The sequence below is a fragment of the Trachemys scripta genome, chromosome 6 (genome assembly GCF_013100865.1).
Source record: "Trachemys scripta elegans isolate TJP31775 chromosome 6, CAS_Tse_1.0, whole genome shotgun sequence".
Classification (NCBI taxonomy): domain Eukaryota; kingdom Metazoa; phylum Chordata; order Testudines; family Emydidae; genus Trachemys; species Trachemys scripta.
In genome coordinates this window covers 35,800,495-35,823,470 of record NC_048303.1, presented here as the reverse complement: position 1 = coordinate 35,823,470, position 22,976 = coordinate 35,800,495, and the positions used below count along the sequence as shown (strand labels likewise).

The window sequence follows — 22,976 nt, the reverse complement described above, 5'->3', positions numbered from 1 at the left end:
TGACACATGTTCTTTCTTAAGTATCAATAGGAAAATTAGAATTTAGAATTAGAAGCAGAATTAAGCTGTTCACTACTGAGGACCATTGTTATTCTCTCAGTAATCTAAAGGGCTGAAATCTTTCACTTCTACTTTAGTCTTTGGACCGCAGCTCTCAGAAATAAAAGTGGAGAAATTCACAGACACAAAGAGATGCATATTTTCCAATATACTGTACATGACTTGTACGTGAGCTTCCTACCAGAAAACAAAGTATGCAATAAATGACAGGGATTTTCAAACAGACTTCAGCATCTGAGTCAAAATCCAAAAGAAAATTGGACATTTTACTCAACTATAATGCAACAATTTTTTTTCATTTCGCTTCTTGGCACATGAGGGCTAGAAACTCAACATTTTATACAATAGCATGTCTAGAGGAAAGACCCTAGTTTGCAGTGATTGGTAGAGATTTCTCTCTTTTGAAATTACTTCTCTGGCACCAATGCCTGATCCTGAGGCTAGAATTTCCTTGGGTTTACCTTAGTCTAGAACCATCTCAGTAATAAAAGAGAATTTACATGCAGAAAAGTGACCACCATGCTCTATATAGGGATACTGGCTGGAAGGGTTAGGAGAGTAACTATAGCAGAAATGATCACCAGCCATGCCTCCCTCACTAAAATCCAGTATGCCAGATAATCACCATTAGAAAAGATGAGGTTTTAGTCATCCTGAAAGAAAATTCTTATCCTCTTTTCTGCATTCCAGGTCATGATAATTCAGGGTAAGACGTGAAAGGCTAATGAAATATTGAACGATAACCACAGAAAGACTGTAAAGAAACAAAACCTCTCATAAAAAGATCAGTCTCTTGACAAGGGTTAAGGGACATCCTGCTTTAATGAGGCAGTCATTATGCCTTGTTGACCCATTATAGTAACAATGGATTTTGTCCCAGTTTCAGTGCCATTGTCTTGATGACTGGCCAACTCTTTCCTTATGGTTCTCCCACTTCTAGCTCCCCATCTATTCCCTTTCCTCCCACAACACATCCTCTCTTCTCTCTACTTGAGCAACAATGGAGGCCCAGATGTGGCTGTGTTGAGCCTTGATGCATGGTCTCTCTTTTGGCCAGCTTCTTGACCTTCTCCAAACTACTGTTCCAAACACTACAAAAACGTATGAGACACCTCATTGATTTGGAAAGCCCTGTCTCTATTTGGGGAGTGCTCTTTGCAGACACAGCTGGACTCTAGTCACATTCAGGGAAGCAGGACAAGTGACATGCCTCCCTCCAACCAGCAAATCAAGTGACAATCTCCCTCCCACTAGACATCAGAAATGCTTGGATCCCCAGCCCCCAGCGGACCTCAGTCCAATCTCCCCTTCAGCTGGCATAGACTCCCTCCAATAATCCTAAAAAATGTACTGGTTCATGACTCCAAAAAACTTGGGCACAAGGTTGTTACTATTTTTTGTATTGGGTTGACTATTTATTTATTTTTGAAGGGAATTAAATGGGAAGAGGAAGGAAATTAGCATCTCTCCAGTCAGGAAAGGCTCTTCAAAGTCCACTGCATTGAGACATTAGGTGATGAATAAATTGGTTCAATAAGAAATGTATTACTATACTATTCACAAGCTTTTGGGCTTAAATAAAAAAAAAGTCTCTCTTCTTTAGGTAGGAGGGTATTTTGCTTACTCACTAAGGACTATAGAATCTATTTGTAAAACCATTGAGGTTTTACAGAAGCATGTCATTCCGTTCTCTGCAGGTTCCTAAAACATACAAAAGCAACTTCAAGAGTCTTAGAGAATGGAAAAATGTCATCCTGAACCCATTCAAGGGTATTTACACTGTGTGTGTGTGTGTTTTTTTTATATATATATATATATATGTGTATATATATATATATATATATATATATATATAAAAACACACATATAAAAACTCCTCAGTTAGTAAATTTTGTCAATAAGGGGGAGGAAAGAGGAGAAAAAATGATTTGGGTACACAAGAGTACTTCCAACTGTTACATGCAGAAGATGTAGAACTGAATAATAGGTTATGAATGACAGCAACCAGACAAAGAGCATGAAACACACAGCTTTTGTGAAATCTTGTAGTGATCACTTTATACTTCACTACCACCACCTAGCTCCCAGAGCCCTCTGCAAGCCCAATGTAAAAAGGTGAACTGTGTGCTCTCATGTTATTTTGGATGGATTATAAAACATTAGAGTAACAGTCAAAACTGCAGCAGATCTGAAGGCCTCAATTAGATCCAGTCATGCATTTTATTATTCCTTACTTTTTCAAATCTCATTTTTAAAAAGCAACAAATTATTTAACAAGATTTCAGCTGAAGCTGCCTTCTGATTAAACATGACCTAAAATGGACTCCTCCTAAAATCCAGACAAAAAAAATCCATTCCTAATTTGGGCCCAAATTCTGTCCTCACTATGCACAGAAAACTCAATGAAGTCCAAACAAAGTTCATAATGCCCTTTGATAAAGAAAGTGTGCTAAAAGAAGGTTAACTCACCTGCAGTTTGAGTTCTCCAAGTAGATTGCCTCTGCAGATCCACATTCTCACAATATGTAGCTTGGTGCTGCAAACTGAGAAACCATCTAGAGAGCAGTGGCTGTTGAGGGTAGCACATACAGTCCCCATGCAGACCCAAGTATATAGAAGGGACATCGGCTCCAACTCCCCTCCATTCCTTTCTGCCCATTCAGTATATTAAAGGAGAACTCCAGAAAACAGAGAATGAGTGTGGGTGATTGTGAATATGCAGAGGCAGGATACCGAGAACTCCAGTTACAGGCAAGTAACACTTTCTATCTAGAATTGGCTGTGAAGACTTTTGTGCATTGGGGACTGACTAGTAGTCACACCATCTAGAGACAGGGCTAAGTACTTAAGACTCCATTGAAAATACCAGCTTTTGTGAATAATGAAGCACAACTCTCCTGAATAACGCTGCTCTCCTAAATTGAAAACAGCGTTGCATGAAGGTGTGACTTGAATTCTATGCAGCAGCTTTAAAGATTTCAAGGTTAAGAAATATTTTCATCCCTGTCATGAATGTCATCTGAAATCTAATGGAATAGGCCATAGGCTGTTAGTCAACTAGTCCTTCTGCTTTACGGAAGGAGTCATAGCCATGTAATCATTATATAAAACTTAACTCTTCAGCTAAGTATATTTGTTTTTCTCAAGTTAATATAAAATCTTCTCTCTTTGGGTTTGTATCAGGAGTTAGAAATATTTTCCCTCATATCACTGAGGTGCTTCCTTAGCTTCTAGGTTGATTAGAGAAAAAAAATATCATGTCTTGGAATGTTCTCATTAAAGGAATTCCTGAAAAGTGATGAGGAATGCAGTCAGAGACAGAACAGGGTGTGACTGGATCACATAGCCTCCATTATCTGCAACACACATCTCTAGTCCACACTGTAACAATACTACTACAGTAGAACCTCAGAGTTACAAACACCTTGGGAATGGAGGTCGTTCATAACTCTGTACAAAATGTTATGGCTGTTCTTTCGAAAGTTTACAACTGAATGTTGACTTAATACAGCTTTGAAACTTTACTATGAAGAAAAAAAATGTTGCTTTCCCTTTTTTAATGTACGTTACATTTAACACAATACTGTCCTATATTTGCTTTTTTTTTTTTGGTCTCTACTCCTGTCCGATTGCATACTTCCGGTTCCAAATGAGTTGTGTGGTTGACTGGTCAATTCATAACTCTGGGGTTCTACTGTACTACTAATAAAGCCAGACATCAAAAGGTAAAGATAATTAAGGGTGGAGGGCAGAACTCTTCCAAAAGCCTCTGCCGGTGGAGCCAGATGAGTTAATGAGAACAGGGTCTGCCATGCTGACAGTTCCTGTTTATCCGCATGTAACTGAATAAGACGACCCTTTTAGTATTGTTCATACTGAGGTGGTGGTTGAACAGGTAGGAATTACCTCTCAGACTTAAAGGATGTCTCATACTGAAGGGTGGCTGGATCCTAAGGATCTGACTGTCAACTTGGTCTTCCTGAATCTCTCTAGTATTGTATCTGTTTTTCCATCTGAAAAGGTCAATATCTTCAAAAAATCAAGTCTTCAACAATGACTTGGGCTTCTGGGGAAAGTCCAAGGGCCTTTCTCAGAAAGATGATGTGTTACAGCTGTTGACATTGATCTTACTGAAGTGTCGAATACATTGTACAACGCTTGTGTTGAAATATATTCTGGCCCTCCATGATGGGCTTTAGTTCTTTGCTTTTCTCATCAGGCAGGGAGTCCGTGAAGGGAACAACTTAACCACAGGCGTAAAAGCGATCCCTGGCAATCACTGCTTGATAGTTCACTGTACAAAGTGACAGAGCAGCAACAGAAGCAGATTTGCAACCCAACTGGTCTAGTCTCCTAAACTTTCTCTTGGGGCATCAGAAAGTCTCCTGTACCTTAAATCCTAGGCTATTACTGGTTGATTTATGCCCAGATAAACAGATAAGTTAAACAGTAATAAGTCAGCAAGATCAGATGATATTTACCCAAGAGTTCTGAAGGAAACTGCAAAACTACTAACTATGGTATGTAACCTATCGCTTAAATCAGACTTTGTACCAGATGACTGGAGGGTAACTAATGTAACACTTATTTTTTAAAAAGGCTCCAAAGATGATTCTGGCAACTACAGGCCAGTAAGCTTAGCTTCGGTGCCAGGAAAATTGGTTGAAACCATAGTAAAGAAAATTATCAGACAGATAAACATGATATGTTGGGGAAGCGTCAACATGGCTTTTGTAAAGGGAAATCATACCTCACCAATCTATTAGAAATCTTTGTCAACAAGAACATGGACAACGGTGATCCAGTTGATATAGTGTATTTGAACTTTTCTGAAAGCTTTTGACAAGGTCCCACACTAAAGGCTCTTAAGCAAAGTAAACAGTCATGGAATAACAAAGAAGGTCCACTCATTAATCAGCAACTGGTTAAAAGATAGGAAACAGAGGGTAGGAGTAAATGGTCAGTTTCCAAATTAGAGAAAGGTAAATAGCAGTGTCCCCACGATTTGTACTGGACCTATGATGTTCAACATATTCATAAATGATCTGGAAAAGAGGGTGAACAGTGAGGTGGCAAAATTGGCAAATGATAAAAAATTACTCGAGATAGTTAAGACCAAAGCTGACTGCAAAGAGTTAAAAAGGGTTCGGACAGAACTGGGTGACTGGACAACAAAATGGCAGATGAAATTCAATGTTGATAAGTAATGCACATTGGAAAACATAACCCCAACTATATATACACACATAATGACTGGCTCTAAATTACCTGTTACCACTCAAGAAAGATCTTGGAGTCATCATGGATAGTTCTCTGAAAATATCTGCTTAATGTGCAGCATCAGTCAAAAAAGCTAACAATGTTAGGAACTCTTAGAAAAAGGACAGACAATAAGACAGTAAATATAATAATGCCACTATATAAATCCATAGTATGCCCACACTTTGAATACTGTGTTCAGATCTGGTCACCTCATCTCAAAAAAAGATATTTTTGAATTGGAAAAGGTACAGAAAAGGGCAGCAAGAATGATCAGGGGTATGGAACAGCTTCCATCTGAGGAGAGATTAAAAAGACAAACTGCTCATCTTAAAAGAGATGACTAAGAGGGGATATGACAGGTGTATAAAATCACAAATGATGTGGAGAAAGTGAATAGGGAAGCATTATTTACCTGTTCACATAACACAAGAACTAAGGGACACCCAATGAAATTAATAGGCAGCAGGTTTAAAACAGAGGGAAGTATTTCTTCACACAATGCACAATCAACCTTTGAAACTCATTGCCAGGAGATGTTGAAGGCCAAAAACATATTTGGGTTAGAAAAAAATTAGATGGAGGATAGCTTCATCAATGGCTGTTAACCTCATGCTCCAGGTGTCCCTAAACCTTCAACTATCAGAAGCTGAGACTGGACGACAGTGGACGGACCACTTGAAACCTGCCCTGTTCTGTTCTTTCCCTCTGAAGCACCAGCACTGGCCACTATCAGAAAAAAAATATTAAGCCAGATGGTCCATGGATCTGACCCAGTATGGCCATTCCTAATGTTCAGAAACTTGAGGGCTTATATCCCTTATTTTATTGATCCCATGAAATTTACCTATGTATAATATTTATATAAATGTCTAGGGTTTTCTGGAATTTTGCAAAGCGCTTAATTTCAATACATCTTGTGGCTATGAACTCCATCAGATTAATTGTGCATTGTATAAAAAAAGGTATCCTGTTTTACCTATTTTAAATTGATGCTTTTGAATTTCCTTGTGTGCCTTTTGTTCTATTTAAGAATAAATAAATAAAATAAAAATAAATAAAAGTAGGAGCTCTCTGTTTACTAGAGAATAAACCATTTCCTATTTTATATACCTCTAACAGGTGACTTCCCCCATGCCCCATCTCATCTCCAAACTATATAGCTACTACATCCAAAAATATTTAAGAGTTGCAGAGTCAAGCACTCAGGAGTGCACTCTCAAATGCGCACACGCACATGCAACACATACACATACACACACAAACACTGCAGTGCTCACAAGTATTTTTAAATGCTCTGAACAGAACTGAACACAGTATGCAAACTAAGGACTCACCACTGATTCACATAATAACGACGTAATATTTTCAGTATTAAACACGATCCCTTTCTTACTATAGCCTAGCAGCTTGTTTAGTTTTCTAACTATTATTGCACATTGTTAGATTTCACTGATTGGTGCACAATGGCATCCATATTCCCCTCTCCAGCAAATACTTAGGGCATGTCTACTCTATAAACAGTAATTACTATGGTGGCTGAATTCAATGCTACCCTCCTTCTGTCAAAGGTGCACGTCCCCACCAGGAGCACTTCAACTGACTGAAGAGAGGCAGTGTGGGGACTGAAAGCCAGGGCTCTTAGCTCCGTGCAGCTCCCCACCAGGAGCAGGGGACAGCTGGCCAGGCTTCTCACCTCCCTGAGTGGGGAGCCGGAGGTGGGAAGCCCAGGCAGCAGCCAGGCTGGAAGCGGAGAGTCTGGGGGCAGCAGGGTTCCCAGTAGGGAGCATGGGCAGCGGCCCAGCTGAGAGAGGGGAGTCAGGGTGGGGGGCAGCTGGGCTCTAGCTGGAGCCAACCACTGGCACTGGGCTTTCCTGTCATGGAGCCGTGAAATTGACAAGAATGACAGCCAACAGCCGATGTAAGTAATGCAGGGTCTCCACAGACACGATCACCCTAACTACACCCACATAAGCCTACGCCTCTTGTGGAGGTGGAGTTATGATGTTAGTGTAGTAAGGCACTTACATCACTGGGAGCAAGGATGTGGTGTGTACACTGACAATTACACTGATGTAAGGCAGTTTACGTCAACCTAACTCTAAGGTAGACCAGGCCTTAGTTTAGAACTCAGAACTAGGTATAAATAATTCAAATTGTTACTCTCATACACTGAGTTTCATCTGTCAGAGTTAAGCAGTCATTGAGTTTATCTACATTCCTGGGTTCTCTAACCTAAATTTGTGTCATCTGCAATTCTTGCCATTTCACAGTTTGCCCCCTTTCTCCAGATCGTTGTTAAATATGGTAAGCACCGTCCTAGTATGAATCCTTGGGCATCCCACTATTATCTTCATTTAATGTTAAAAACTGACCAATTAATCATAGTCCGTTTTCTCTCTCTTAACCAGTTTCTAATCTATGGCAGAAGTTTCACTTTTCATCTTTTGAGGAAAGCTTCACTAACATTTTGTGAGGGACTTTGTCAAACACTTTTTGATAGTCTAAATACATCAATATGAATATGTTCTTTTTTCTATTTATCAGACAGCTGCAAGGAAATCAAATACAAGAAGTGATTTTCTTTTGCAAACTTCTGCTGGCTTGTTCCTTCTTAACTGAGCTCATTTAATGTTATGGGTCTGTCTTTAATTGCACTAACCGGTTAACATGGTACAGCCTGGTAAGGTTCTCTGGAAATTAAAGACCACTACCGCCTCTGACAGAGTACTGGGAATCAGCGACTGAACTAGCACTCTGGTCATCGTTTAACCAATCAGGCCCCAGGGAGGGCCTGATTAAGGAGAGGAGTTCCCGATTACCAGACTAGACTGGGGCTGGATAATAAATGACCGAATTAGCCCATGGATAAAAGAGCACAGGAAGAAGGCTCAAGGGGGGAGAAGCAGGAGAGAGAGGGAAAAGAAAATTAAAAATAGCTCGCAAGGCCTGACGAAAGGGAGTTCTCTGGGAGGAGACACCTTCCTCCACCAGTTGGAGGAGGGGTAGAAAGCGGGGGGATGTAAATACTGTAACTGCACTAGTATGTTTAAAAGGTGGTGGGGTGAAACACTGTAAAAAAAGCTAGACCAAGGTATTTACTAAAGGGAAGGTTGTGGAACGGTCTGTGTGAAGCTAAAAAAGGACGGGCACACTGGGATCCCATCATATTGCCCCCCAGAATCTTTTTTTTTTTTTTTTTTTTTTTTAAAGTAGTTAAGTACCAGAGTATTTTACCTAGACAAAAGACTTATGATCAATTACATTCCTAGTGGTTCTTTTGCAGACTTCAAACTTCTGATTACTATTAAAGTGTTTGCGTTGTAATAACGTCCAGAGGCCCCCAATTAGAGTCATGGCCCTATTGTACTAGGCATTGTACACACAAGAAGAGACAGTCCCTGCCCTGAAGAGCTTACAAACTAAGAATGAAATTAAGTGACAATTAAGAATGAATCTGTTTGTGTCTGGCAATTTGTTCAGCAATTTCTGAGATATTCCAATCCCCAACCTAGACTTACCCGGCCTAGTTGGTTTTCCTTTTGGAAAGAAAGAACATCCTTTTGGCTAAAGTAAATTATTGCAGCTGGTCACCAATACACTTTTTTGCTTGCCTTCCAGCTTTGTTTTACTTCTGGAACCAACTCATATGTATTGCTTGGGACTAAATCAAGAGTATCCTCTCTTCTTGTGTGCTCTGAAACTAGGTTCAGCAAGCAATTATTTATTGTGTCAAATCTCTCTAAACCATGTCCCAAAATATTTGGCCAATTGTGCAGGTTGCTGGAATGACTCATTATTACTCCTTTAGATTTTGTGGCCTTCAACATCATGCAACCAATTCTCACTATCTTGGATCCAGAGACCAGGAGCATAACCTCTATAGTTGTATTTTTATGACCTGAGAATTGTATCCTCATAGATTCTACTTGTAAGAACCAGTGCTTAAATTTCTTCACAGGTTTCATTTCTAGTAGCCAGTTCCTTGAACTTCTAGGTAGTATTGGATCCATGGCAATCCAGATGGGGCCAGTTCCTTCACTGTACTCAGAATGGAGAATATGAATTTAGCCATTCATACTCACTGCTGCCCTGAGAAGTAAAGCCAATGCAAACTGAGAACTTCCTTAGGCATGCCCTTTCTCCCAAATACTGAGAGAGCAACTTGGATACCAGTCCTTCAGATATTTTTAGCAGCTTGACATCCAATTTAATTCCAATCTCATTCCTATCTTCTATCTAGATCTGTACAAGATTGCTTGGTAATGAAGCAAACAAAAAAAGAAAACTGATCTGAACTACACAGCAGCAGAGACCATTATTTTAAAAAATGTACTTTAAAATCAACTCCATAAAGTGAATTTGTAAAATAATAAAGGGTTTGGGGAATAAACTCTCCTGCAGAACAGACTAGACAGAAGAAGGTCCTGAGACCTGCCACTTTCAATGGTAAAGTAACTTTGAGCTGTTAGAGTCATGACCCCCACAACTACCTTTCACATAGCATCCAGATCAACAAGAGGGAGAGCATGATTGTATCAGTCACTGTGGTCTTTTTTTTTTTTTTCTTTTTAAGATGATTCTGTGTCTGCAACACTGCACAAAAGTGGGGATTTCAATGCAATTTACAAATAACTGATTTTACCCAACACCTCTGAGGTAGGCAGTAATTATTGCACATATTAATTGCTTTTTACAGATGAAGAAACTGAGGCACAGAGATTGAAGTAATTTATCCTAAGTGTAAAAGAGCTGATATTAGAACACAGGTCTGACTCCCCGCCTTCAATCATCAAGCCTTCCTTCTTTGGGGTTAATCAGTTTACAGCAATTTTTTCTGACTTGGATCTTTGTTTTTGTCTTTCTAGATGAGGTCTGAATACATACCGCATGGCTCTCAGTGCAGTTTTGTATGCCAATTCAGCATCATGAGGTAGGAGAGAGGTGAAGAGATACTTGGCAAATGTGTGCATTGGAACACTCTCTCGATGGATGATTTCGCCTAAACCACTATATGGTCCAGCTGTGAGTGAGAGAGAGAGAGAGAAAAAACACAGATTTTCATAATCATAGAATCGCAGAATATCAGGGTTGGAAGGGACCTCAGGAGGTCATCTAATCCAACCCCCTGCTCAGAGCAGGACCAATCCCCAGACAGATTTTTGCCCCAGTTCCCCAAATGGCCCCCTCAAGGATTGAACTCACAACACTGGGTTTAGCAGGCCAATGTTCAAACCACTGAGCTATCCCTCCCCCCACACACGTCAAACAAACACCACTACTTTCTGGACCTTAAAAAAAAAAAACCTGTTTAAATTATAAATTGTTAATATGCCCAGAAAGAAAAATGTCCAACACAAAGGGAAAATATTCAAATAATCATGGTAGGGTGGGGGCCTTACAAATGATCAGATCTAAGCTCTTGCAATGTCAGTGCTAAATAAAAACATAAAAGAAGAGGTATTCTGTTGGGCTTATTGTAGGATTCAGGCAGTCCATGGGTTACAGAACTCTTCTAAATTTATAGATGAATTTAAAATTCTTTTCCCAAAGTTTATAATTAAAATCTGCAGTTTAAGTGAGGCTACTTTAGGCAGTAACCATTTTACTGAAAAGTACACTTTTCACACTGAGAATGGGGCCTCCCCAATATCAGAATGGCCGTCAGCAACAGGAAGAAGTTACTGTTCACATTTTGTTTAAACATCTTCTAATACTTCTCAAGCACCATCAAGAGGAGACTGGAACACATTTTATATTGAGCCCCCAAAAGATCAGTTTCCAATTTGACATATGTCAAATATCACAAGACTCATGATAAAAATCAGAAGCCTCAGCAACACTGAAGACTTGCAGTTAAATTAAGCAAAAAATTAAAATAGAATATACCTTGCAACAACTTTTAGTCTCCTGCTTTTCCATGCATTTAAATGGTAGCTACTCATTTAACCTCTACAGATTTCCTGCTATGACCACTTGCTTATTGCTCTCAGAAATCATGACAAGAAACAATGATCTGAAAGCCTATCCTTTCATTCAAAGAAGCGTGTAACAGACATCAGGGAAAGCTTGAGAAGCCATTCTGTCACAAAGGCTCTCAAACCTGGGAGGGAGGGGGAGACCCGAGTGGCTGCGGTGCACGAAACAGCTGATTTGCGCGCCGCTGCTCCCCCTCCCTCCCAGGCTCGCAAACCTGGGAGGGAGGGGGAGATCCCGAGCAGCCGCGGCGCGCGAATCAGCTGTTTCGCGTGCCGCGGCCGCTCGGGATCTCCCCCTCCCTCCTGGGTTTGAGAGCCTGGGAGGGAGGGCGAGCAGCGGTGCGCGAGCGGCAGCAGCGGAGGTGAGTTAGAGTGGCCGGGGCACATTTTTAGGGGTGGCATGGCCCGCGCCAGAATGACTCCCCTAAAAATGTGCCGCCCCAAGCACCAGCTTGTTTTGCTGGTGCCTAGAGCCGGCCCTGCCCTCATGCAAGCACAGAATATTCACACCACACCTACGACTCCTCAGTTATTCAACAAGCAATATGTAAGCACCTAGAATAATAAGGAATAGCCAGCATGGATTTCTCTAAAACAAGTCATACCAAACCAACGTAATTTCCTTCTTTGACAAACTTATTGGTCTAGTGGATGGGGGAAAGCAGTACACAGGATATCTAAATTGATACAGTCCCATAGGACACTCTTGTACACAAACTAAAGGAAACGCAGTCTAGATAAAATTACTATTGGGGGGTGGAGGGGTGCACAACTGGTTCAAAGACCATATTCAGAATACTTATCAATGATTTGCTGCCAAACTGGGAGGATTTGTCTAGTGAGGTTCTGCAGATGTCAGTCTTGGGTCTGGTACTATTCAATATTTTCATTAATTACTTGGATAATGGAGCAGAGACTATGCTTACAAAATCTGCAGATGACACCAAGCTGGGAGGGGTTGCCAGCACTTTGGAAGACAGAATTAGAATTCAAAATGACTTTGACAAATTGGAGAACAAGAATTCAACAAGATGAATTTCAATAAAGATAAGTGTTGTAATTTACACTTAGAAAAAAATCAAATGCACAACTACAAAATGGGGAATAAGTGGGTCGGTGGTAGTCCTGCTGAAAAGGATCTGGCGATTATAGTGGATCATAATTAATTGAATGAGTTAATACTGTGATGCAGTTGCAAAAAGGCCGATCAGTCTGGGGCATTTTAACAGGAGTGTTGTCTGTAAGACACGGGAGGCAATTGTCCTGCTGTGTTCAACACTGGTGAAACCTTAGCTGGAGTACTGTGTCCAGTTCTGGGCACCACAATTTAGGAAACATGTGGACAAGTTGGAGAGAGCCCAGAGAAGAGCAACAAAAATGATAAAAGGTTTAGAAAGCCTGACCTATGAGGAAAGGTTAAAAAACTTGGCATATTTAGTCTTGAGAAAAGAAGACTGAGGGGAGACCCGCTAACAGTCTTCAAATATGTTAAGGTCTGTTATAAAAAGTGCTGATCAGTTGTTCTCCAAGTCCACTGAAGGCAGGACAAGAAGTAATGGACTTGATCTTCAGCAAGGGAGATTAGGGTTAGATACTAGGAAAAACTTTCTAATTATAAGGGTATGTCTTCACTACCTGCTGGATCGGCGGGTAGCAATTGACCCAGCGGGGATCGATTTATCGCGTCTACTCTAGACGTGATAAATCAATCCCCGAGCACTCTCTCGTCGACTCTTGTACTCCAGCACCGCAAGAGGCGCAAACAGAGTCGACGGGGGAGTGGCAGCAGTCAACTCACTGCGGTGAAGACACCACGGTAAGTCGACCTAAGTATGTCGACTTCAGCTACGTTATTCACGTAGCTGAAGTTGCGTAATTTAGATCAATCCCTCCCCCCCAGTGTAGACCAGGGCTAAGGGTGGTTAAGTGCTGGAATAGGCTTCCAAGGAAATACCCATACCTGGCTTCCAAGGAAATACCTGTGGAATACCCATCAGGTTTTTAATAACAGGTTGGACAAACATCTGTCAAGGATAGTTTAGGATTACTTGGTCTTGCCTCAGCACAGGCAGCTGGACTTGATACTTCCTAAGGTCCCTTCCAGCCCTACGTCTCTATGTTTTGAGGATTTCCTTTGAAGCCCTTTCCTCTTAAAAAATCCCAAGTAAAAAAACCATGACCTGCTCACTAAAAAGGAGCTTAAAGTAATATATTTTAGGTCTTTTTAAAAACCAAAAAGTCTTGGTCTCAAAGCATGCAAGTAAATGTGTATGCAATTTTGCACACTTTCAGCACTTAACTGGGTTGCAAATAATGTAGATATGATACTTAAGTGATACAATTATTTTTCTCCACAAAATTTCAGCCACAAAAAAAATCAGGTTATTTTTCAAAATCAAGCCCTAAATACTATACTTTTTATGTTTGATTAGGCACTATATGTACTTACGAATACGTCACTTTTATCATCACTATATCCACAATGTGCAATATTCAGTTTCTGCACCAATGGTCTCAAATGAATCATTTGAGCTATTTAGTCTTGGACAGCAATAAAACCCTTGTTGATTTACAAGGCTATCAGTATTTTGTCAGACTGCAAGTGACATATTTAGAATCTTGCTACCAGAGAACAATTGATAATAGTCAATACCTTTATTTATCAGTTGTGAGCCTGAACTGCATCATTAGGACACCAAAACTATGAATAACTTACAATTTAATTTGAAGCACAAATGCAATAAAAATGAAAAGCAAGGGACCATAGGTCAGCAAGATGCTTTATCTTTCCAACGATACAATATTTTGAAGTACATTAGATTTTATGATTAGAGAGTTGAAAGAAGATCTTTAACAGGAGTGATTATACTTCTTAAAAAAATATTAAAATTAGTAAACAAGTTAGCTCCCACAGGAATACTTTTTTTTATTACAAACGTTTAACATCTATTTCAAGATACCTTCTAATAGGAAGACTGCTTGCTTTCGAAAGATCTTCACCAGTGTATCATCCAATTCAATTTCCTGTAGCTTAGAAATGAGCTGCTCCTCATTTCGACAAACCTTCTCTTGTGCATACAAGCCATCTGGCATTATTCGCTGCTGCCCCAGACCTATCAATGCTACTTCCACAGCCAGCGTTAAGTAAGATTCCCCTTCTTCTAAGAATTTGTGTGAAGGCAGGTGCTGGTACTCCAGAGATTTGCACTGCCCCATGTTGTCTGTAAAGGGTCACAAAACAAATAATACATCAAACAATTTTCATCAATAATTGGCCTGCAATCTCACATTCAAACAATTAAAATAACAGGTAAACGAAATAAGTGTTTTTAAAAAGTGAATTACTGTATTAACTTTGAAAGGTGCCACTAAATATCACTCTTCAGTTTTGGTAACTATCTGTTTTCAAATATCTTTTTAAAGGTTAAGATAAAAGAATACTGCCCTATTGTAAATCAATAGAGACCTTCCATTCAATTCTTTAGGACAGAAATGCATGCAACTGTCATTGAAAAATAAAGCCACACATCTATACTGAAAGCCACACATCTATACTAAAATAAAGCCACACATCTATACTTAAGGTTGCAGTAACTTCCAAAAGCCAGGAAACTCAGGTAAGAATGAGAGATTTCATACACAAGTGATAGCGGTTATGAAAAATAGCAACTGTCCCAACTTTGTATTCATAAGGCTGAAATATCAGCGTGCACTTTGAATTTCTTTGTTTTCACCCCATTCAGTAACTACTCAAGCCCTGATCCTGCAAAGGGCTGGTAAGGAGAGGACCCTTACATCTTCATAGATTTCCACTGAAGTTAGTAGGAATCCATGTAGGGTCTGTTCCTGCAAATCCATTAGCAGGATCATAGTCAATGATTATTTGACCATCCATCTGTTTGCTAGTCATAGAATCACAGCACTGGAAGGGACCTCAAAAGGTCATCTAGTCCAGTCCCTTTAGGGTGACCAGATGTCCTGATTTTATAGGGACAGTCTCGATATTTGGGGCTTTTTTTTTTTTTTTTTTTTTTTTTTTTTAATATGGGCTCCTATTACCCTCTACCCCTGTCCCAATTTTTCACACTTGCTATCTGGTCACCCTAAATCCCCTGCACTCATCGCAGGACTAAGTATTATCTAGACCATTCCTGACAGGTATTTGTCTAACCTGCTCTTAAAAATCTCCAATGATAGAGATTCAACCACCTCCCTAGGCAATTTAGTCTAGCGCTTAACCACCCTGACAGTTAGGAAGTTTTTCCTAATGTCCAACCTAAACCGCCCTTGCTGCAATTTAAGCCCATTGATTCTTGTCCTATCCTCAGAGGGTAAGAAGAACAGTTCTTCTCCCTCCCCTTTGTAACAACCTTTTATGTACTTGAAAACTGTTACGTCCCCTCTCAGTTTTCTCTTTTCCAGACTAAACAAACCCAATTTTTTCAATCTTCCCTCATAGATCATGTTTTCTAGACCTTTAATCATTTTTTCCCCCTCTTCTCTGGATGCTCTCCAATTTGTCCACATCTTTCCTGAAATGTGGTGCCCAGAACTGGACATAATACTCCAGTTGAGGCCTCATCAGCGTGCTGTAGAACAGAAGAATTACTTCTTGTGTCTTGCTTACAACACTCCTGCTAATGCATCACAGAATGATGTTCTCTTTTTATACAACAGTGTTACACTGTTGACTCATATTTAGCTTGTGGTCCACTATAACCCCCAGATCCTTTTCTGCAGTACTCTTTCCTAGGCAGTCATTTCCCATTTCATATGTGTGCAACTGATTGTTCCTTCGTAAGTGGAGTGCTTTGCATTTGTCCTTATTGAATTTCATCCTATTTACTTCAGACCATTTCTCCAGATCATTTGAATTTTAATCCTATCTCCAAAACATTTGCAACCCCTCCCAGCTTTGTATCATCCGCAAACTTTAGAAGTGTACTCTCTATGCTATTATCTAAATCACTGATGAAGATATTTATACATTTTTTTAAATGTAAGAATTATTTATGATATGGTAAATATATTTCTGAATGTCTTTAAACTCAACTTGTTCCTTAGCAAGGGCAACATAAAATTTCAATATTGAACAAGTTATAAATAAATGCATTATTATGTTTGTATAAATTTGTTTAACATTTTATTCTTGTATTATAGCGTGCTTGTTGTTTTCTTATATAGCACCAAAAATTTGCATGGAGCTTCACAGATACACCATATTACAAAATATGGTCCCTACCCCAAAGAGCTTACAAACTAAATCAGACACAAAATAGATTTTGACAAATAGCTATAGGAAAGACAACTGTAGCAATGAGAAGGGATATTGCTCTTGGGAGACCATTTTTACTAGAAAGCATATCATGCACATGATTTGTTGTTAAACATATTTGCTGTATTTTTACCTTTCTAAATTTAAACTTTTTCCAGAAGTAAATGATTCAGGATTAGAAGTTTATTGAAGAAAAACTAGCTCAATTGAAAAATCCACACACAAATATTGGTTTAGTTTTTAACCAAAACTGATTTTTTTTTAGATTTTTCTCACCCAAATGAAAAACCAAAATTGTTTCAGAAATGTTGATTCAAAATGAAACACAATCAACCCTTCTGAAAAAATATTTTGGAGTTTTTTTTTTTTTTTTTTTTTTTGCCAAAACTATTTGCGAAATTCAACCCAAATCCATGTACACAGAAAATTCATTTTTTTCTGCAAATTTAGTATTTGCCAAAAGAAGTTTGCCCATTTCTACTGCTGCTATAACTCATTATATGTTAGTTCTATAAGATTATCCTGTAAAACAGCATGCATTACACTAGGTATACCATCATTTTTAGATTTTTCCAGTAATTTCTTAGAACTAGGATCTAGTATTTACTTATCCAAAGCAACAAACCAAGTTTTATTAAATAGATATTTCCAGCATAAAAGACAGGCATTCTTCAAGTTTGAAATAATCATCAGCAATGTTGAAGGTTATTTTCAGTTAAAGGTAATTAAAAAATATTTACTTCAAGCACTGCCTCCTATGTTTTCATAGGGAATGCTCTGCTCTGAAGCAAATGTTTCCTTAAAGTTAATTTGAAGAGGAAAAGTAGTAAAATGTTCAAAATTTCTCAAGAAACAAATAAGACAGAACTAGAAACAGTTTTACCTGTGAAGTCTGAGAAGCCATGGAAGCTTTCATCATCCACCCTGCAGGCTTCCATAAGGCTACTGAAGAGGGTGCCAACTGGATCCAATGGGTGCCCCACCCAGCCTTCAAGATTAGTTATTGAGGTTACTCCTTTGTGGAGAAGTTCTACATCAGGAAAATTAGAGAAATATAAAATGATAGGTGAGTTTTAGCAATCAACACTAAAAACAAGACAAGACATTATCCTGGGCACTCTGTCCAACATCCATAGCATTCACAGTAGTTTGTGTTCAGAAAAACAGAGTAATACTTTTCTGACTACTTATTTGCTGTCCCTCAAACATGTAAAGGAAAAGGAACGAAGCTCTCTCACAGCTCTACTTTCCACATGCTCCAGAGGGCTTACCATGGGTCAGAAATTCCAACCCTAGTGTCTTTTTGAAAACTGTTATTTGCTAGCCATGTAGTCCCCTGGGTGAGGGGAGTGGGAGAGAAAGCATCTTTGCTGAAAAGTTACAGTAAAGAGGAAACACTTCTGTAAGATAAATGGCAATTTCAGTTTCCTCATCCAGAAACATTGCAGCACCATTTTTATATTCTAAGTGAATCTGATAGAGCTGAGAGAAATAATAAAAATACTTTAAAGTGTTCCATTTTCATAAATAAAATATGAGCTTATCTTGCATCTAAATATTTATTAAAGTAATAAACTCAGGATGACAGCTTCTTTTAAAAAAACAGAGTCAAGGGTTTAAATGAGGTATTGTATACAAGAAAAAACTGCCCTTTAAATTGACAAAGTGTGGTTTCTTGTCATTCTTAAATTCAAGGCAACAAATTCCTCCATGGATACTTTGTTTCATAGCTGTCAACTATCAATCAATCAGAGCATGAAAAAAATTATTGTTTAGCACAGTGAATTGAAGGAAGTACAGCTGTGGTAATAGAGGTTATAGGGTCCCCAAATTCCTTTTCTACGAGCAGACATTCCCATGACAGTAGCTTCCTTTTGATTGCAATTCTAAACTTATGTTTCCCCTGGACACGTATGTACTGTGTAAATACGTGAGATTAAAGGCCATATTGGTAAAAAACCTTAACTGCATAAAAAACCCACTGAGTGCAATAATTGTGCTCTATTTCTCCACTCCAAATACCCTTGCAGATGCAACTCCTCCTGTCCCATTTCACAGGAAAAGTGTCATTTCTAAGATTGATCATGCTTAATACACATCATCAAGCTTTAGAAGACTGGAAAGATTGCTTCTTACTTATCTGATATGTGGAGCTATTCAAACAGCACAGCTACAGCATAGAAATTAAAAATTTCAAGCTGAAAAACATTACTAGGACGACTTTTTTTGGGACTCGACTGACATGTTTATTGTAATCAATAATATACTCAGAAAATAAAAATTGTTCCACCAAGTAGTGTGTGTGAAAAAGATTAAACCAAAAAAGATTACTGTAACAATCAAGACTGCCACATGCCAACATGAATAACCTCTGCCTTCTGAATGATACCCTTGTATTTGATTATACCTATTTTTGTCTGTTTATGATCTTCACTTGCAGTGTCACAACAAACAAAGGCTTCAATCCTCCAATCACATATCCAGATATTTAACTCTACTCATACGGGATGTATCAGCAGGAGTGTTGTAAGCAAGACATGAGAAGTAATTGTTCTGTTCTACTCTGTGCTGATTAGGCTTCAGCTGGAACATTGTCCAGTTCCGAATGCCACATTTCGGGAAAGAGGTGGACAAATTGGGAGACAGTCCCGAGAAGAGCAACAAAAATTATTAAAGATCTAGAAAACATGACCTGTGAGGGAAGATTGAAAACATTGGGTTTGTTTTGTCTGGAGAAGAAGTCTGAGGGGGGACATGATAACAGTTTTCAAGTCCATAAAAGGTTGCTGCAAGGAGGATGGAGAAAAATTGTTTTCCTTAACCATGTCCAATCTAAACCTCCTTTGCTGCAATTTAAGCCCATTGGTTCAGAGGTTAAGCACTGGAAAAAAATCGCCCAGGGAGGTTGTGGAATCTCCATCATTGGAGATTTTAAAGAGCAGGTTAGACAAACACCTGTCAGGGATGGTCTAGATAATACTGAGTCCTGTCATCAGTGCATGGGCCTGGACTAGATGACCTCTCAAGGTCCCTTCCAGTCCTATGATTCTATTTGAGTAACCCGATTGACGTGAATGGGACTACAAAGGCATGAATAAACCTACACAGTTACATATAGTGTCTGTGGGACTGGTGCCTAAAACAAAAAACTCTATGGGCAGGAGTCAAGTCTTTACTTGCATATATGTGAGATGTCTAGCACATTTCTGAGTGCTCTAGTTTTAAAAAAAAGCCCCCAAGGGGAAAAAAGCAAGAGCTGTAACAAAAAAAAAAAAAAAAAAAAAAAAAAAAAACCCACACATCTCAAACTAAAACAGTGTTCTCAGCTTTTCTTACACAGTGTGGACCACATGTTGGAGAAACGGTCTCATGGACAATAACATCCCTATGGTAACTGCAGCAATTGCTTACATGGAAAACTAATGTTAGAAAATAATTTAGTGTATTTTAGCTGTCTAATTGGGCAATTTAGCAGCTGGAAATGAGAAACACCAGTAGTATGTGACTAGTCAGCTGCTTGCAGACCACCAACAGATTCTCCACCCAGCACCAGTGGTTCTCGCAGTCTCTCTCTCACACCCACCCACCCCTCAGTTTGGAAAATGGCAAAGCCATGGGATGTTGAGTGAAGACGTGTTACATAGTGAAATCTCACTGATAATTCTGACAAGTAATAGTGACAGTTCTTTGCACTCATATAGAGCTTTTTATCTAAGGATCTCAAAATACTGTACAAACATTAATGAATGTAGTTTCACAGAACCCATCGAAGGTCAGCAAGTGCTGCTAGGCTGGTTTTACAGTTAGGAAAACTGAGGCAGAGAGAGATTGAAGGTTACATTTTCAAGCCAGGTGTCCACCCGGTCTCTGCTTATGCTCTCTCACACTTATTTCTGTACAAACACCGTCACATGCTTTAAAAGTTTAAACACATCATCACACACAGGTATCTGCATCCAAAATGCACAGATGTATGTACAAACAAAAATAGAGACTAGAGTCTAAAAAACAAGCTTTAATGCAGAATTCCTTGGAAGAACTGGGAATAGAACTCAGATCCCTAGCTTCCATTTCTGTTCCTTAACAAAGCCATCCCTTCTTCCCTGTACATGAGGAAACCTGTTCAGGTCCAAGCCACCCTTTTACTTCTAACCTTAATGTTAGATTAATTTGAGTGGCCAAGGACTGAACAGGCCTTTCGGAGACTAGACCATTACGAGATAATTCCTTCAAAAATAAGGATGAAGTACATTGTTAGGACAGTGCTGACAAAATTACACCACAGATGGCAGTGATTAGAGAACTTCTTTCCAGTTATATTAATCCAGCATCCTTCACAAGCACTAAAACTTAAGAGTCTGATTCTACACTAGGCATTTCTTCAATTATTTTGTTATCCTTTCTGTCTCAGAAATACATGGCTCAAACTAAATTCTCCACAGGAAAAGAGGAACAAAAAACCCCAAACCATGCAACCATACACAAAATGCTCCATTTTAAAAAGATTACACAAAATCAATATTTGTATTGCGATAATGCCCGAATCTCCTGATCAGGATCAGGACCCCAATTATGCTAAGTATATTACAAAAAGAGACAGGGAGATATAGTTCTTGCCCTAAAGAGCTTTCAATCTAATAAAAGACTTAGACATCCAAAACATTACATTTCTCACTGGTCAAATAAACTAGTAATGAAGAGTTACTAACAGTCACCTCCACTTCTGTTGCTTCTAAGTGCTTGTCCACACTAACCCCCCACTTCGAACTAAGATACGCAACTTCAGCTACATAAATAACGTAGCTGAAGGCCAAGTATCTTAGTTCGAACTTACTGCGGGTCCACACGCAGCAGGTAGGCTCCCCCGTCGACTCCGCGTACTCCTCTCGCGGAGCAGGAGTACCGGTGTAGACGGCAAGCACTTCCGGGATCGATCCCAGAAGATCGATTGCTTACCGCCGGACCCGGAGGTAAGTATAGACGTACCCTAATAGAGTTTCCTCATGCAAAGCTCCATACCAGTTTTCTGGTCATCTTGTAACGTCCTTTGCCCTTCTCTCTTCCCTACATTTACCTTTCTTCTGAGCCCGGAACATGTCCAGCTGTTTTTGCTGCTGTCTTCTTAGTGTGTTAACAATAGCTATTGCTAGCCTCAGTGCTTCTCTTGGGTATCCATGAGATCGTAATGCATCAACCCTTGCACAGGCTGTAGGAACATGTTCTAAAACAGAGAACATAATTGGAAAAAAATACATCCATGTCTGTAACACTTCCCAATTTTACTATGCTGCTTGAAAGATTATTTATTTATAAGCTATGTGAAGGGACTTAAAAGGTTATTTCTGAACCAGCATTTGAAGGAAGGATCTGTTCCTATTTCCAGGCCTTCCATTCATCTTTCCACCATCCCCCAAAAATAATGCCACAGAAACTGAACAAAGCAGCAAGTCATAGAAACGTCTTTCCGGTTTAGCCACTTACCATGCCAGAGGGGCCACCCGTGAGAGTCAAAGAGCGAGTTTTCAGTGTCGTCATGGTAACAGTAGTTGGTGTATAAGTCACTGCTGATAATGTGCTGTAAGTGGCTGTCCTGCCAGTGGAGATCGCATGCCTCAATAGCTCGAGTGAACACCGTCCGATGCGGTCTGTTTGATGAATCTGTCATTTTCACAAATACAGAGAGCTGTCATCAACTTTTATTTATTCACATTTTAATAAATCAGTCACAATATTTTTCAGTCTTGCTGTCTAATTCCTCCCCTCACACTCGTGGTACCCTGTCTCCTTAAGTAGCAGACTGCAGTTGACATTTTTCACATCCTAAATATTAGATAAATCAGATGTTTTTTCCACTTATTCACTTTTCCTTCATAAAAAAAGAAAAACCATCAACATCCATTAAAACTAATGCTAAACGGTGCTCTGTAAAGAGATCTGTCAAATCGCCTACTATTTTATCAATGTATATTGAACACTCCAACTAGACAGACTAAGAGGGCATTCAGCACACTTCCACATTCTTCTTGAATCCTGGAAGATCCAGTCCTGCTAGTATCATTGGCTTCTACCTGTCACTTCAGCCACAAAACTCTGCTGGAATACTGAGTCAGTGTATTGGGGCAGGACTCTGATAAGTTGTTGCTTTTTATTTTGTTTTTAAAGGTGACATGGTATGGTTCTACATAGTTTAAAATACTTGTAACCTGCGTCATATTAAATAATTTTTTAAAAGGTATAAAATACTTGGAATAAAGTGAACATAGTATACTAAGTATCAGAGGGGTAGCCGTGTTAGTCTGAATCTGTAAAAAGCAACAGAGGGTCCTGTGGCACCTTTGAGACTAACAGAAGTACTGGGAGCATAAGCTTTCGTGGGTAAGAACCTCACTTCTTCAGATGCAAGT

General features: G+C 39.3%; 1 protein-coding gene across 2 annotated transcripts in view; it reads right to left on the bottom strand.

Moving 5' to 3' along the window:
• The window catches only part of ZSWIM6 (zinc finger SWIM-type containing 6), a 167,701-nt gene that overhangs the window by 10,193 nt on the left and 134,532 nt on the right, over nt 1–22,976 (bottom strand). For both annotated transcript variants that reach the window (XM_034773051.1, XM_034773052.1), the window contains exons 6-10: nt 22,054–22,230; nt 21,647–21,793; nt 17,456–17,602; nt 14,258–14,518; nt 10,207–10,342 (exon numbers count right to left, since the gene is read on the bottom strand). In XM_034773051.1, the coding sequence (XP_034628942.1) occupies nt 10,207–10,342; nt 14,258–14,518; nt 17,456–17,602; nt 21,647–21,793; nt 22,054–22,230 (868 nt within the window). The remainder of the gene's footprint in view (nt 1–10,206; nt 10,343–14,257; nt 14,519–17,455; nt 17,603–21,646; nt 21,794–22,053; nt 22,231–22,976) is intronic.